The sequence below is a fragment of the Podarcis erhardii genome (assembly GCF_964252035.2).
Source record: "Podarcis erhardii genome assembly, chromosome: 10".
NCBI lineage: Eukaryota > Metazoa > Chordata > Lepidosauria > Squamata > Lacertidae > Podarcis > Podarcis erhardii.
The window spans coordinates 6,758,817-6,772,767 of record NC_138500.1 but is presented as its reverse complement, the minus strand read 5'-3'; the positions used below and the strand labels follow the sequence as shown (position 1 = coordinate 6,772,767).

Sequence of the window (13,951 nt, the reverse complement as noted above, 5' to 3'; positions counted from 1 at the left end):
GCCACCGCAACTAGTTAGCTCCTGATAGTTTCCTGCTCCCTGAATTTGCCCCACCCTCTTTTAAAGCCCTCCAAGGTGGATGGACCCATCAAAGTCCAGTCCATTCCAGTTCCATGTGGGGATGGGAATACAAATGTCTTTTCCCATTTCTGGGTGGATTTTTAAAATGGAAAATCATTTAAAAACATAGAAACACACATTTCTTAAATCATAAAAAGTACAGTGGTGACCAGACGAATGCCTCGCAAGACGGAAAACTCGCTAGACGAAAGAGTTTTCCGTTTTGGAGGTGCTTCGCAAAACGAATTTCCTATGGGCTTGCTTCGCAATACGAAAATGTCTTGCGAGTTCCTGCGGTTCCCCCACCCTTCCCCCCTTTTTCTAAGCCCCTAAGCCGCTTATCTGCTTATCTGCTAAGCCGCTAAAAGCCACTAATAGCACTAATCCGCTAAGCCGTCAATGGGCTTGCTTCGCAAGACGAAAAAACCGCTAGACGAAGAGACTCGCGGAATGGATTCTTTTCGTCTTGCGAGGCACCACTGTATTTATGAAGCAGTCCAAGGGTTTTATGCTCTTTTCTTCTTTTTAAAAAAATCTTTAAAACTTCAAATGATAGGGCATCCAGCTGATGAATAGCATGATCCCGTGAGATGATGAGGCTTCATATTCCCTCATGTAAAAAACCAATGTCTATCCCCATATAAGCAGTGGGGACTTACTCTTCAATAAGTCTGCAATATGACTGCAGCCTAAGAGATTTATTTAAAAATAGCTGATGACATCCTTCTGCATGACTGCAAGGCTTGAAAGAAAACTGGTTTCAAATGCACCATTTTGCCCACAAGGCACATACTCCACAGGCCATCAGAACTTGTAACAGTTCGAAAACCTGATCACCATGAGTCTGGTATCTGGTGTGTACAACATTTTAATTTCTTAAAAGTGTGATACTACGACCTGTGATCAAATAACTTGCCTCCCGTTCGAGTGAGTTTAAGGATGCTCTGTGTTTGCAGAAGTTCTTTGCCCACCTGCATTTCCTCCCCCCTCTGGTTAGGAATTAGAAACGCAGATAGGAACGAGCTGAAGAAAATAGCATCTGATCCCATCGAAGAGCACATGCTCTACGCCAAAGATTTTGAGCAACTCAGCAGCCTCTCGCGAAAGGTGTCCCGGAGGCTTTGCTTCACGGCTTCGGAGCCCCCGCAACCTGCCAAGCAAATAGCCAATGGTGAGTCCAAGAACCCCCCCCCATGGTGAATCCAATGGTGAGTACAAGACCACCCCAGCACTGAAGAGCCCACCCCAGTGGAAGGAAAGCCAGATGGAATTGGGCATGAGGAAGACTTATGGGGGTGTGTGGGGTATTAGGGGAGGGGTAGTACCTCTGGTGGGGGGCACGTCATGCTCCTTCTGGGGTAGTTTGTCCACCTCTGGTCCCCACCCTGCACTCAGCTCTCAACTGTGGCTCCTAGAAGGTGTCAACATGCAACAGCGGCCACAATCCTGGGAAATGGCTTTGTCCAGCTGTCTAAACCAGGTGAGGGGAGCCGATGGGTCTCAAACCCTCGGTTGAGGGACTTCTCCTGCATGCGAACTTAACTTCTGGTCCGTGTGTGGTTTGGGAGCTGCACGGTCAGGGGAAAAACAGTATTGTCCAGGGTTGTAAAGACTGCGGAGAGAATAACTGGGTGCCCTCTTCCCACCTTGGATCAAATCTGTGCTCCCAGGTGCCATAAGAAAGCTGCAGAGATAGCGCAGGATAGTGCGCACCCCGGAAATGACCTCTTTCAGCTTCTGCCTTCTGGAAGAAGGTCCAGGGTTATAAAGACTAGGACTAGCCGCCTGAGAAACAGTTTCTATCCAAATGTGATTTTGGTTTTAAACACAGTGTAAGGTAATCTCTGTGGGAGTATATTGTATTTAAAAATGGGGTATCAGAGTTTTTAGGGGGCTAACAGGCTGGGATAGCTGGGATAGCAGGCTTGTTGGTTTTTGAATGTCTGATGTATATTTTTCAATTTCACTGTTCTGTATGGAACAATGACAATAAAGATTATCGTATCATAAAGACAGGCTCTGGTGGACTGAGTGGAGGTCAATTGTTGGTCCAACAGACAAGAAGGAGGTTTCTGCATGTTCTAGAGAGAGACGTGAGGGGCAGATGGGGCTCATCAACCTGGGAAGCTAGACTCTGTGCTGGGCCCGGGGGTAACCCATGAAACGTGCTCCAGGACCAGTCCAGAATCCAGAGGTTCCATTGGGAGTCAGTCCGACAGGGCCAAGGCAGGATATGAGGCAGGAAGCCAGGCAAGGACAGGTACAGGATCTCAGGCAGGATCTAGCATACAGCAATGTTGCTCCCGCAACCTGGGGTGGGGTCCGACAGCCTTTTATCTTTGTCGGGGTAGCGGCCGGTCCTGATGCCCCGGCGACTCACCTCCCTGTCTCACCCGAAGGCGAGCACTCCTCCTGCGAGTACTCAGGTCTCTCCTTCTCTCAGACCTTAGTCTCTGCAGCTTGGGAGACATCAGTGGGTTACTAGACCCAGGGGCTGCCTCAGCCTCCCCTGACCAAACCGGTAGTGAAGCAGCTGTAAGTGATGGCCCAGCTGGAGGCAACGAGGTAATCCCCGCATCTGGAGCCAGGGCAGGCTCAGGCCCCTGATTCGGCCCAGCTGGTGTTTGTTGAAGGGGAACCGGTGCAGACTGGGGCTCTTCAGAATCAGGCCCCGGACTCGGTTCAGATGCTGCCTGAGGCAAAGGATCCGGTGCAGACTGAGACTCCTCTGGTTCTGAGTCTGAGCCTGAGTCCCAGACCATCACATTCAGAATGTTCCAGGCTCTTGCTTGGTCAGTCTGACAATGAAGTTTTGAACTTTTTGAGTTCCAGGAAGGCCCAGTGGCCGGTCTGTTACCTGATGTGATGGCCCGGGAATCGGATTTGGATGCTGAACCTGAGGAATCCCAGCCTGCACAGGATTCCCTGCCTCCAGAACCAGCTGAGCCGGGGCTGGGGCTTGAGCCTGAAGGGTCCTCACCTGTGCTGGATCCTCAGGAGCAGACACCAGCTGAATCCGCTCTGGCTCCGGAGGTGATGGAGGACCCATTGCCTGCAGGTGTGCCACTCTAAGCCCCGTCAGGGGAAGCTGAGGTTGCCTCTGGGTCCAGTAACCCTCCAGCCTCTCCTGAGCTGCAGAGGCTCAGGGCAGAGAGGCGGAGGGAACTAAGTTCCGGCAGGAGGAGTGCTCACCTCCAGGCCAGGAGAGGCGAGTCACCTGTGTATTCAGGAGAGGCGAGTCACCTGTGTACTCTGGTCAGTGTGGCCAGAGTGCTTCCTCCAATTTCCTCCCTTCCCTAACCATCTTCCTTGAAGCTTTGACGGGCTTCCCTTTCCCTTCTCCTTGCAGTTGAGAAGATTGTTGGGCCGCGCGATCTCACAGTCAGCGAGCAGAGCCACAGCTCTCTGAGACTTAGCTGGACACTGGCGACTGGGAAAGTGACCAGCTACCGTATCCTCCTAGATTCACTTTCAACTGGTGGACAGGTCTCTCCAGAAGATCAGCAGCAGGTAGAATCATATTGTACATTTGGAAGGGACTCTTTGTTGTTGTTTAGTTGTTTAGTCGTGTCCGACTCTTCGTGACCCCCTGGACCAGAGCATGCCAGACACTTCTGTCTTCCACTGCCTCCCGCAGTTTGGTCAAACTCATGTTGGTCTCTTCGAGAGCACTGTCCAACCATCTCGTCCTCTGTCATCCCCTTCTCCTTGTGCCCTCCATCTTTCCCAACATCAGGGCCTTTTCCAGGGAGTCTTCTCTTCTCATGAGGTGGCCAAAGTCTTGGAGCCTCAGCTTCAGGATCTGTCCTTCCAGTGAGCACTCAGGGCTGATTTCCTTCAGAATGGATAGGTTTGATCTTCTTGCAGTCCATGGAACTCTCAAGAGCCTCCTCCAGCACCATAATTCAAAAGCATCAATTCTTCGGCGATCAGCCTTCTTTATGGTCCAGCTTTCACTTCCATACATCACTACTGGGAAAACCATAGCTTTTACTATACGGACCATAGCTTTCTAAGGCTCATCAACTGCTGCAGTGTAGCAGTCACAAACCCCATACTTACAACTCTCTGGTGGGTTATTTAGAGATCAGGGATTATTATTATTATTATTATTTTCATAATATTCCTTATTGGTTTTCATTTGCACACTCCACATACACATATTGTATTACATTTCACATTTACACCTGCTCCCCAGAGCCGACTTACCTCCTTCCCTCTTCTGGCCTTTTATATCACATCTAACTTTTTTGCATTGTTTTCATCTGTTTTGTATATTATTGTTCTTCTTTCGTATTTGTCCATAGAGTGTCTATAGTCAAATAAATCCTCCTGTATATGCAATTCTTATTGTCTGTGTATATTCATTTACAATTACTGTTGGTTACATTAATCACATTGTACATTTTATTTTTTGTTATTTTCTTCACCCAGAAATTTCCTTTGTATTTCACATTATGAGGTTTATTTCAGTTCTACTGGTTTCACTATTTCTAAGGTGAGGAAGGATAGAGATCAGGGATTTTTTAAAAGAGTTTGGCCTCCAAGCAACACATCTTGGAGAGTTTTGGTGAGGCCGTCTTGCACAGATCATTCTGAGGTCACTTTGTGGGAAGGTTGAGTTTTGCTCACTGATAGCACCAAAATACTGATACACACATGAGTTCAGGGGTTCGTGGGTGTTAAGTGAGGGGTAGTGCCTCTGCTGGGAGGGACATTGAAATATACTCGGAGTCGAGTGTGAATTTCATGCTCTTTATTCAGCTCATAGTAGCAATGAATGAAACTTTCCCCAAAACGTCTAGCTATATATACATTATTTACAAAATGGGCCCCGCGTGATTGGCTAATTCTGGGCTGCTCCTGTAGGCCAATCAGGCTGCGGATTCACCTCCTCTGGAAGCCTGATTGGCTGCTCCTGCAGGCCAATCAGGTCGCTGATTCACTCCCAACTGGAGCTGGATTGGGTGGCTCCTGCGGACCAATCAGACTGCTGCATTCTGGATCCTATTGTTCTAGGATTCAGCTCAGTACATAGCAGACATGTTGTGCTCCTTCTGGGGTCGTGTGACATGGGGCAAGGTGAGCCGAAAGGCAGGAGATGCATGCGCAGTTGGGAAAATCTTTGTTTCACATTTTTAATGTGTGACATTTTAATGTATTTTTAATCTTTGTTGGAAGCTGCCCAGAGTGGCTGGGGAAACCCAGCCAGATGGGCGGGGTAGAAATAAATAAATAAATAAATAAATAAATAAATAAATAAATAAATAATAAAACCTGGAGGTCTCAGGGCAGTTCGGAGGTCTCAGGACATCCATGAATAAGTTTCTATACAGTTTAGGCAGTTCTGTCCCTATAATTTCCAAAAGAAAAGCTTGTGTGTTTTTTTTACAAAAGTTATTTTAAACATCCGTTTCAGTTCATTATATATCATTTCCCAGAATCTTCTTTCTTGTAACTTGAATCCATTGCCTCGAGTCCTACCCTCTGGAGTAACAGGAAACAAGCTTGCTCCCTCTTCCATGGGACAGCCCTTCAGATATTTGTAGACGGCTATCCTATCTCCTCTCAGTCTCCTCTTTTCCAGGCTAAACATGAAGATCCATAGAATTGTAGAGTTGGAAGAGACCTCAAGGCCTATCTACTTCAATGCCCTGCAACCACAGGAGATATATATGCACTTCCAAATTGCCTCTTATTTATTTGGGTCTTGTATATGACAGATTGTTTTGGACGCCAACAAGAGCTCAGTGCTGGTGACGGATCTGAAACCAAACACCAAATATTTCTTCACTGTCATGGCCGTCTACTCTGACGTTCTGGGGGACCCAGCGACTATCAAAGCAAGAACAAGTGAGTTTGTATTTTGGGAGCACCACCCTTGTGGGCAGGGTTGCCCCCACTCCCCTGCGTTGACAAGGCAGGCGAGGAAGACAGCTTGAAAACAGAATTCTGTTCTGAAAGCGTTTGACTCCTTTTCCATACATACAGTGGTGCCTCGCAAGGCGAAATTAATCCATTCCGCGAGTCTCTTTGTCTAGCGGTCTTTTCGTCTTTCGAAGCAAGCCCATTGACGGCTTAGCGGATTAGCGCTATTAGCGGCTTTTAGCGGCTTATCGGCTTAGTGGATAAGCAGATAAGCGGCTTAGCGGCTTAGAAAAAGGGGGGGGGAGGAAAAAAACCCACAGGAACTCGCAAGACATTTTCGTCTTGCGAAGCAAGCCCATAGGAAATTCGTTTTGCGAAGCGCCTCCAAAACGGAAAACTCTTTCGTCTAGCGGGTTTTCCGTCTTGTGAGGCATTCGTCTTGCGGGGCACCACTGTACACGGGTGCCATGTTTGCAGATGCTAATAGGGTGGACAGGCCATTAATACTATGATAGGACAAGCCTCACCAATATGGCGTGCTTGGGACTACAGCTCCCATTTGCCCCACACTCTACATGGGGCTACCTTTGAAGGTGACCTGGAAACTACATGTAATCCAGAATGCGGCAGCTAGACTGGTGGCTGGGAGTCGCTGCCAAGACCGCATAACACCAGTCCTGAAATACCTACATTGGCTCCCAAGACGTTTCCGAGCACAATTCAAAGTGTTGGTGCTGACCATGAAAGCCCTAAACGGCCTTGGTCCAATATATCTGAAGGAGCATCTCCACCCCCATCGTTCAGCCCGGACACTGAGGTCCAGCGCCGAGGGCCTTCTGGTGGTTCCCTCACTGTGAGAAGCGAGGTTGCAGGGAACCAGGCAGAGGGCCTTCTCGGTAGTGGCACCTGCCCTGTAGAATGCCCTCCCATCAGATGTCAAGGAAATAAACAACTATCTGACTTTTGGAAGACACCCGAAGGCAGTCCTGTTTAGGGAAGTTTTTAATGTTTGATGTTTGATTGCTTTGTTGATGATGTTGTTGTTCTGTTGAGAGCCACCCAGAGTGGCTGGGGAAACCTAGCCAGGAGGGCAGGGTATAATTAATATGTTGTTGTTGTTGTTGTTGTTGTTGTTGTTGTTGTTGTTGTTGTTATCACCATCATCATTATTATCACCATCATCATACGTTGGGGGTAGGAAATTGGAGTTGTAATCCAAACTAGGCTGGATTGAGAAACTAGGCTTGAGAAAGGTTGCCGTAGAGACTTACTGGGTGTCCTTAATCAGAAAGAGGCATGACTGAGAAAAACCACCTTTGAAAATTCTGGTGAGAACTGACCAGATCTCTGCTCTCTGGACTAATCTTTGTGAATAAGGACTTGTTTCTTTTTGTTTGTTTATTAAATTTGTATACTGCCCTCCCTCCGAAGATCTCAGGGCAGTTCATAGCATAAAAATACAAAATAAAGACACAAAATGGGTAAGAGAAAAACAAAACAAACCTGTAATGCCCCTTTAAATGTGTTGTGTAATTTATATACCTGCAAGGCATATATATTGCTTGCTCAGGAGATCTGTTTGTTGCACTGTGGATTCATTCTTCATCCCATGTCCTTTTGTTTTGAAGCTTCCATACCTACAGTGACCCATTTCCGGGTCGTAGAAGAAGGACTGTTCAGCCTGAAAGTAGCTTGGACCCCCCCTTTGGGAAAACTGGAAGGCTACAAGGTCTACTTGCCAAGTAAGTCAGTGGAGTCCCTGCTAGATTTGTGTGTTTGTGAGAAAATGCATTCAGGGAAAAGGAATACAGTGGTACCTTGGTTTTCGAATGTAATCCGTTCCGGAAGACGGTTCAACTTCCAAAACATTCAAAAACCGAGGCGCAAAGGGTGGTCTGCCAATTCAAAACAGTGGTACCTCTAGTTGCGAACAGGATCCGTTCCGGAGGCCCGTTCGCAACATGAAAAGAATGCAACCACAGTGGCATGTCTGTGCATGCGCATTGTGTCATTTTGTGCTTCTGCGCATGTGCTAGTGGCGAAACCCGGAAATAGCCCTTTCAGACAGGAAAAGCAGGCCACACCCCTTCCCCCAATACAGCAAAGGTTCACTGAGAAATGCAGGGTAATATATTTCCAAAATCAAGACCTAAAAACTCTTCAAATAGGACATGTGAATGTTCCTATGGGATCCACTGAGTCTGCTATTTGTGATTCTTGGGGTATCGCAACCTTTGAAAAGTCAAGGGGAAGGCTTGTTAATATGTCTGGTCAAAACCTTTGCAAATTAACCTTTGGATTTCGTATAAAAATGTGCAGCGATGTTGTGGGTGGGAGAATTTTACAGCTGCACCAGGGAATGCGATAGATAAAATCATCCTTTATTTATCCTGCCTGTTTCCAGAATAAAACTCTAAGCAGCATGAAGAGGGTTTGTAGGTACCGTAGGTAGGGATCAGATAGGCACGCCCTCCAGAAAGTAGCCGGACCTAATAATCTTGCTTAGCTTCACCAAAGTGGGGCATTGATGGGAGGTTGTCTCCTCTGAAGGAGCCATTACAAAGCTTGGGGTCCATTTTGGATCCTTTGCTGTTGCTTGAGGCTCAAGTGGCCCCAGTGACATGGAGAGCCTTCCCTCAGCTCTGGCTGGCTTCCTTTCCCCCAGTCCTAGCATGCAATGAAGACAAATATTTCCATGTGTATTTTGTCCTCCAGCCTGGTACCGGTGAGATAAAAAGCTGAGATAACACTCTTAATTATAATTCAATCTGTTATTTCCCATTTCATAATATTAAATTTTCCCCATGTGAAGTGTTGTTTCTTGTTCTGTGTCTGTTGTTTAGTCGTTTAGTTGTGTCCAACTCTTTGTGACCCCCTGGACCAGAGCACACCAGGCACTTCTGTCTTCCACTGCCTCCCGCAGTTTGGTCAAACTCATATTGGTCTCTTTGAGAACACTGTCCAACCATCTCGTCTTCCATCGTCCCCTTCTCCTTGTGCCCTCAATCTTTCCCAACACCAGGGTCTTTTCCAGGGACTCTTCTCTTCTCTTGAGGTTGCCAAAGTCTTGGAGCCTCAGCTTCAGGATCTGTCCTTCCAGTGAGCAGTCAGGGCTGATTTCCTTCAGAATGGAGAGGTTTGATCTTCTTGCAGTCCATGGGACTCTCCAGAGTCTCCTCCAGCACCATAATTCGAAAGCATCAATTCTTCGACAATCAGCCTTCTTTATGGTCCAGCTCTCACTTCCATATGGAAGTTCTGTGTCTAAGTTAATTCATTAACAGTACCAGGAAGTTTTTAAAAAAGAGTGCCCCTGAGCATGTACAGAGTATTTACCTGTTGCAGTTGCCTGGGACACATTTGAGACAGGAAGGATGATGCCAAGGTGGAAAGGACGCCCCAAATGATCAAGGAGTTGAAGCAACTCTCTAGTGAAGGAAGTTTGGCACATTTCCCTTTTGTTTCCTTACTAAACCTTAAGATACCTCATTCCCTTAAGCCTCCGCTTCCCGGATTTTCAGATGCCTGGGTCCCTTAGCTCCTTCTGGATTCCCAAACATTAAGCAGCCATTCCTTTCCTTTCTGCTGCCTTCTCCCCCAAAATTTCTTCCCAGCTCCTGAGTGGACTTGACTCAATTTGCTTTCGTTTCTACCTCCTGCACAGCAAACAGGCCTGGGTTGACTTCGGAAAAGATTCTGGCCAGAGATGTCTCCTCACACGTCCTTGACAACTTGCAGGAGGACACAAACTATACAGTCAGCATTTATGCCAGCTACCCAGAAGGGCCAAGCCAGGCGGTGTCAACGACTGGCAGAACTTGTAAGTCCTTCCAAATGTTTCTTTGTTGTTTTTCAGATCCGTTTCGGGAACAGGACCCCCATGTAGGGGGCTAGCCATTTCTAGGTCCGTTTGCCCAGAACTGGCATCCTTGTGCAACATTCTTAGGCCCTTGCCAGGGGCCTGGCATCCTTAGCTCAGCAGGTAGAGCATCGGTTTTGCATGCGGAAGGTGCCAGGTTCAAGTCCTGGCATTTCCAGGTGGAGCTAGAGGAAACCCCTGTCTGGAATCCTGTGTAGCTGCTGCCAGTCCGTGAAGACATACTGGGGGCCCCTGATTGGGTATAAGGCAGCTTCCTGCAGAGGGTGGATTTTATTTGCATGTTTCACGTATATCCCACTTTTCCTCCAATGCTCTCAAGGTAGAGTACATGATTCTCCCCTCTTCTTCCTTTAATTGACACAACAATCCTGTGAGGCGGGCTAGGCTGAGATTTTTCCAAGGCCCACCCAGCATAGCTGTCAACTTACAGATTTGAAAATAAGGGACCCGAAGCCTTGAAAATAAGGGACCAGCAGCCAAAATAAAGGACCTGCAGCCTCACCTGTTCCGGGCACTCCAGTCTTCCTGTCCTCCTGCAGTCTGCTCAAACTCATGCTGGTAGCTTCGAGAACACTGTCCAACCAACTTTGTAACCAGAGGTTCAACTGAATAGAATCTGAATCACATGTACCACAAGGCCTATGCAGCCTCAGCTTAAGATGGCTCCCCGGCCTGGCTTTGCACTGCAAAGTTTGCAGCAGCACGTGCAACAAAATGGCATCCAGCATTCAAAAACCCCCTCAGCTTGCATTAACTAGCCACACACAAGGCATGCAAGCTCCACCCCCCAGTCGTTCTTAGACTTCTTATTGGGTGAGCAACACAGCCAAGCAACACAGTTGGAGCTTCCCTCCTCCCTGGCCGGGAGGGAGGGAGAGGAGCTGCTTCCTTTGAAATTTAAGGGACATCATTTAAGGGACATTTAAGGGACATCCATCAATAAGGGACAGCAGCGGGACATGACCCTGGAATAAGGGACTGTCCCTTCAAATAAGGGACACTTGACAACTATGCCACCCAGTGAGCTTCACGGCCGAGTGGGGATTTGAACCCTGGTCCCTCCCAGGCCCTAGTCTGGCCTTCTGATCACTACACCACACTGGCTCTCTGGGAGCTATGTGGCATTTATATTCCCTATAACTTTCCAGGCTGAGGATTTTGCAGAAAGTTAAAATAACGGCTCTGCTTGGCCACATCTGTTTCTGTAGCAGATGACATTAGGGGATGGTGTACTAAGGTTTTGGCATCCAGTTCTGAACCAGTAATAAAACTAATACAGTGGTACCTCGGGTTAAGTACTTAATTTGTTCCGGAGGTCCGTTCTTAACCTGAAACTGTTCTTAACCTGAGGTACCACTTTAGCTAATGGAGCCTCCTGCTGCTGCCGCGCCGCTGGAGCACAATTTCTGTTCTCATCCTGAAGCAAAGTTCTTAACCCGAGGTACTATTTCTGGGTTAGCGGAGTCTGTAACCTGAAGCGTATGTAACCTGAAGCATATGTAACCCGAGGCACCGCTGTACCAGTACTAATACTAATACTAATACAGTGGACGCTTGGGTTGCGAACGTGATCCATGTGGGATGCATGTTCGCAACCAGCAGTGTTCGCAACCCGCAGCGGCGCACACGCAGGTTGCGATTCAGCACTTCTACGCATGCGCAAAGCGCGATTTAGCGCTTCTGCGCATGCGTGGCTGCCGAAACCCGGAAGTAACCCGTTCCGCTACTTCCGGGTTTCGGTGTTCCACAACCCGAAAAAATGCAACCTGAAGCGTCTGTACCCTGAGGTATGACTGTATTAATAATAATTTATACCCCGCCCATCTGGCAGGGTTTCCCCAAGCCACTTTGGGCGGCTTCCAGCAGAATGTTAAAAACACGATAAAACATCAAACATTAAAAATTTCCCTAAACAGGGCTGCTTTCAGATGTCTTCTAAAAGTCGGATAGTTGTTTATTTCCTTGACATCTGATGGGAGGGCGTTCCACAGGGTGTGTGCCACCACCGAGAAGGCCCTCTGCCTGGTTCCCTGTAAGCTCACTACTTGCAGGGAGGGAACCGCCAGAAGGCTGTCGGAGCTGGACCTCAGTGTCCAGGCAGAACGATGAGGGTGGAGACGCTCCTTCCGGTGTACTGGGCCGAGGCCGTTTAGGGCTTTCAAGGTCAGCACCAACACTTTGAATTGTGCTCAGAAACGTACTGTGAATGTTTGTCTCCTGCAGTAAAGCTGGTGCCCGTGGGGAACTTCGTGCTCCAAAATGCAACAACCAATACTATCCAGGCCAGATGGATGCAAGTCAGAGGTGCCTCGGGATACAGGCTGACGTGGGAGTCTTCAGGTAGAGAGCATCCTTACTTTGGTTCTTTGCAGCAAAGCAACCAAGCACTCACTGAAGAATGTGGGTTTTCAATAACAGTCAAATCTGGGGGCCAGAAAACCTGTGACATTGATTATGGTGTATAGAGGGGGTTTTTTTTGGGGGGTGTAGTCCTTCTAAACCAGCGGTTCTCAACCTGTGGTTCTCCAGATGTTGTTGGACTACAACTCCCATCATTCCTAGCCAGCATGACCAGTGGTCAGGGATGATGGGAGTTGTAGTCCAATAACATCTGGGGACCCACAGGTTGAGAACCGCTGTCCCTAGAATGGTAGGATTTTGATTACAGTGGTGCCTCGCAAGACGAAATTAATCCGTTCCGTGAGTCTCTTCGTTTTACGGTTTTTTCGTCTTGCGAAGCACGGCTATTAGCGGCTTAGCGGCTTAGCGGTTTAGCGACTTAGCGGCTATTAACGGCTTAGCGGCTTTAAGAAAAAGGAAACAAACTCGCAAGAACTCGCAAGACGTTTCGTCTTGCGAAGCAAGCCCATAGGGAAATTCGTCTTGTGGAACGACTCAAAAAACGGAAAACTTTTTTGTCTAGCGAATTTTTCGTCTTGCGAGGCATTCGTCTGGCAGGGCACCACTGTAATTGGGATGTGTTCAAAAGTATAAGCTGCAGAGCTGTGCCAGACAAAGAATTTCTAGGCTGGCTTCTACAAACCAGCTTGGCTGGCTGGCCTTTTGGAAGAGCGAATCTGTTAACATGACAAAAGGGGTTGATGGGGCCATCCGAGATGAATCCTTTGGACTGGGGAGACAGATGTTGCCAAGGTGATCGGGGACTCCATGGCTGGGGGACAAGCCCCTCTCGAAATCACTCCTTTCCGGGTTTGAAATGTTCAGGTTCCAAGTTGTTTGAGAACTAAGCTGTTCAAAAACTGAGATACCACTGTATTTATTTTCCCCAGTTTGAACTGTATTTATTTCCTCCCCGGTGGTGATTTTCTTGAGTCAATATGAGAGTACCCCTAAACTTTGTGTTTTTTTTTAAAAAGGCCCTGAGATATATAAAATTATATATCAATGGAAAGATAATTTAATGAAGAATGTAACTTTTATGAAGGATTATTTATTACAACAGAAGTCAAAAAGAAGAAACGTGAAACACACAGGAAAAAAAAATGAGATATACAGTACAGGTTAAATTGCCATGTTGGCACTTTGCGATAAATAAGTGGGTTTTGGGTTGAGGTTTGGGCACTCTAAAAGGTTCACCATCACTGCCCTATACAAAGGGCAGTTACAAAGCCAGCCCCTCTGATCCTAATCAGGGCTGTTGGTGGGGTGGCGACGGCAAAGGACTAAATCCTTCATATGCCTATGCCTGGGTCGTGATCCAAATCAGACACACACACATTGGTTGCTCCACCCAGTTTTGCCTCTGTCCCCGCCCACCCCGGCATGTAGTCCCAAATGTGATGCAGATCTGAATTCAGAAATGGCAATATTCAACAGCTAGGAGGAGGTGCATTTTAGACTCCCAAAGCACTCTGCAAGTGACCTTAGAGTGGCCATTCTGGAGCAAAAGCACTGAAGGAACAGTGTGCAGGATGAAACCGTAGCACATCTGAGGTTCAGTGTGGATCGAAGTGAAGCAGGATTTTTCGAACACGCCTGGGGGGCACACACAGCCCCCGGAATGAGACAGACCTCTCTGGTCGTCTTCCTGATGAAGCGCAGCCCGCGACGTTCACAAATCAGTCCCGGCGCGCACTTGCGACACATATCAAAAGACATGTGCACGCTCACTCAGCAGGGTAT

General features: G+C 47.7%; 1 protein-coding gene across 1 annotated transcript in view; it reads left to right on the top strand.

Moving 5' to 3' along the window:
* Window positions 1–13,951, top strand: part of LOC309351654 (uncharacterized protein) — a 246,190-nt gene that overhangs the window by 27,041 nt on the left and 205,198 nt on the right. Inside the window, exons 6-11 of the mRNA XM_081879440.1 lie at window positions 1,058–1,231; window positions 3,410–3,570; window positions 5,784–5,913; window positions 7,557–7,670; window positions 9,593–9,748; window positions 12,032–12,148. Coding sequence (XP_081735566.1) covers window positions 1,058–1,231; window positions 3,410–3,570; window positions 5,784–5,913; window positions 7,557–7,670; window positions 9,593–9,748; window positions 12,032–12,148 — 852 coding nt within the window. The remainder of the gene's footprint in view (window positions 1–1,057; window positions 1,232–3,409; window positions 3,571–5,783; window positions 5,914–7,556; window positions 7,671–9,592; window positions 9,749–12,031; window positions 12,149–13,951) is intronic.